Source organism: Silene latifolia, chromosome 2 (assembly GCF_048544455.1).
Source record: "Silene latifolia isolate original U9 population chromosome 2, ASM4854445v1, whole genome shotgun sequence".
In the NCBI taxonomy this organism is placed as follows: domain Eukaryota; kingdom Viridiplantae; phylum Streptophyta; class Magnoliopsida; order Caryophyllales; family Caryophyllaceae; genus Silene; species Silene latifolia.
The window spans coordinates 82,614,429-82,616,546 of record NC_133527.1 but is presented as its reverse complement, the minus strand read 5'-3'; the positions used below and the strand labels follow the sequence as shown (position 1 = coordinate 82,616,546).

Genomic DNA, 2,118 nt, shown 5'->3' with positions numbered 1-2,118 from the left:
ATGTCGAAGCTGTTGGTTTGTAATCGTGAGGGGTTTAATCCTAAAGGCAAAATAGTACATCCAGAAGGTGTTGGACAAAGTTCAACCAGAAGGACAACAGTCAGAAGGCTGGGATGTAGAGCGAGAAATAGGTTATTCATGAAAAATAGTCAATTATTAATTGACAGGTTTCATGAGGGTCACAACCACGAGCTTGTCTCAATTAGGGATAGAGAATTTCAAAAGTTATCGCGCAACATAACCGATTATCATAAAATGATAATCCCTTGTAACTCAAGGGTTAGTCTTTTGTACCTGTTCTGCTAGTATATGAATATTGATCGGAAAAATTGGAAACAATATTATTTTTTTTTATTCATAGCTGAAGATTAGAGCAACGAGGAGGTACAAAATGATCAAGAAACACGTCAATGGCTTTGACAATATTGGAGCTAGATTAAATGATTTTAAGAACTTTCATCGAGATGTTAAATGTTTCATTCATGAACGGAACACTAAGTTGTTTATGGACCATTTTAAAGAGATTGCTGGAAACCGGGAAGGGTTCTATTTTGACTATAATGTCGACAGTGATGGTAGTCTCACCAGGGCTATATGGGCTGATAGTACTGTTCTAAAGAATTATTCTTTGTTTGGCTATGCAGTGTCGTTGGACCCAACTTAATCGAGCAACAAGTATTCTATGGTTTTCACCTCGTTCACTGGTGTAGATCATCATCGACGATCAGTCATATTTTGCGGGGTACTTATTGCAAAGGAAGACTATGACTCGTTCAATTGGGGTTTTAGCCATTTCTTAATTCCCATGTTGGGGAAGGAACCAACATACATTATCATCGATCAAGATCCGGGTACTATTAAATCTGTCCCACTTGTTTTGAAGATATCGAGGCAACGATTTTGTATGTGGCATATACTTAAAAGGTGCCAAGTAAGTTTGGCATGACGAGGGACGGTTATCATGATTTTATGATACTGCTAAATGAAATTATGTGGGACGCAGATCTTAAAGCAGAAGAATTCAATGCTCAGTGAATTTTCATGGTTCAAAAGCATTGAATCGATGATAATGCTTGGTTTGCCGACACATACGCAATAAGGAAACAGTGGGTCATGGCACATTGTAGAGATCTGAGGATGGGGTCTATTAGGAGAACAACGCATAGATTAGACAGCGAAAATAATTTTTTTAAGAGATTTGAGAATAATTCAGGTACGTTGGTTTAATTTTGGATGCATTTTCAGAGTGCTATGGACCAGCAAAGACATACACCGAAGAGGCTTGATAATAAGACTAGCACACATGTGGATTTAGAGAATTACGGGGCAAAAGTTTACACTCATACAACGTTCAGAACCTTCCAATAAGAGGTCCAGTACTCAATAGATACATGTAAAGCTGGGGGATTTGAAGAGAGATGAGAAGTAGAAGTGACAACCGTAAAAGATGGACATAGAGGAAAGAATTACGACGTTAATTTTAACTGAGGCTAGACATTTTACTACTTAAAGTTAAAATTAAAAACAATTATCTGATATGTTTTATCCGACAAATGTGGAATGAACATATCTAAGTGTAATTTTAAGGGTAACATTGTTATTATAAAAGTGTAACCAGGCGAGGTGATTATAGATCAAAGTTACACCTCAGTGCTTCTCCACTTTGATTTGCAAATTTAGAGACAATTTACCCCCACTAGGCGATGCAAGGAAAAAAAATCAACAATTGTATATGCTACTGGGCAGTTGATGTAAAACGAGGTCCAATTTATGTGAAGCTACTCGTTTTAGGATTTTACTGATCTGAGAGAACTCTTCGTTTTTGCGTAATGAAATTAATCGGCAGCGGAATATAATTGTTTATTTTTTGTTTTTATATGATTTTGAACGAAAATTTGTAGGATATGAATTAGTTGTGAAAATTTCGCAAGACCCCTCAACTAAAACTAGGATATGACGTGAATAAACTCTTCTCCCTCGCAAGGTACTCGATATTACACACGACTGGGTTGTATGACTCTCACCTCGCAAGGATTGACTAACACTCAAATCTCTCCCTCGCAAGAAAGAAATAAGAAACTTATAACTCGTAAGCACAAAGCACACAACAAGAAATTC

The 2,118-nt window shown here is 36.9% G+C and overlaps 1 protein-coding gene across 1 annotated transcript; it reads left to right on the top strand.

The window, feature by feature from the left end:
- On the top strand, nucleotides 1-664 carry LOC141641012 (protein FAR1-RELATED SEQUENCE 5-like). The gene is made up of 2 exons (XM_074449690.1): nucleotides 1-279; nucleotides 362-664. The coding sequence occupies exons 1-2, from the start codon at nucleotides 1-3 to the stop codon at nucleotides 662-664; spliced, it is 582 nt and encodes a 193-aa protein (XP_074305791.1).
- The last annotated feature ends 1,454 nt before the right edge of the window (nucleotides 665-2,118 follow it).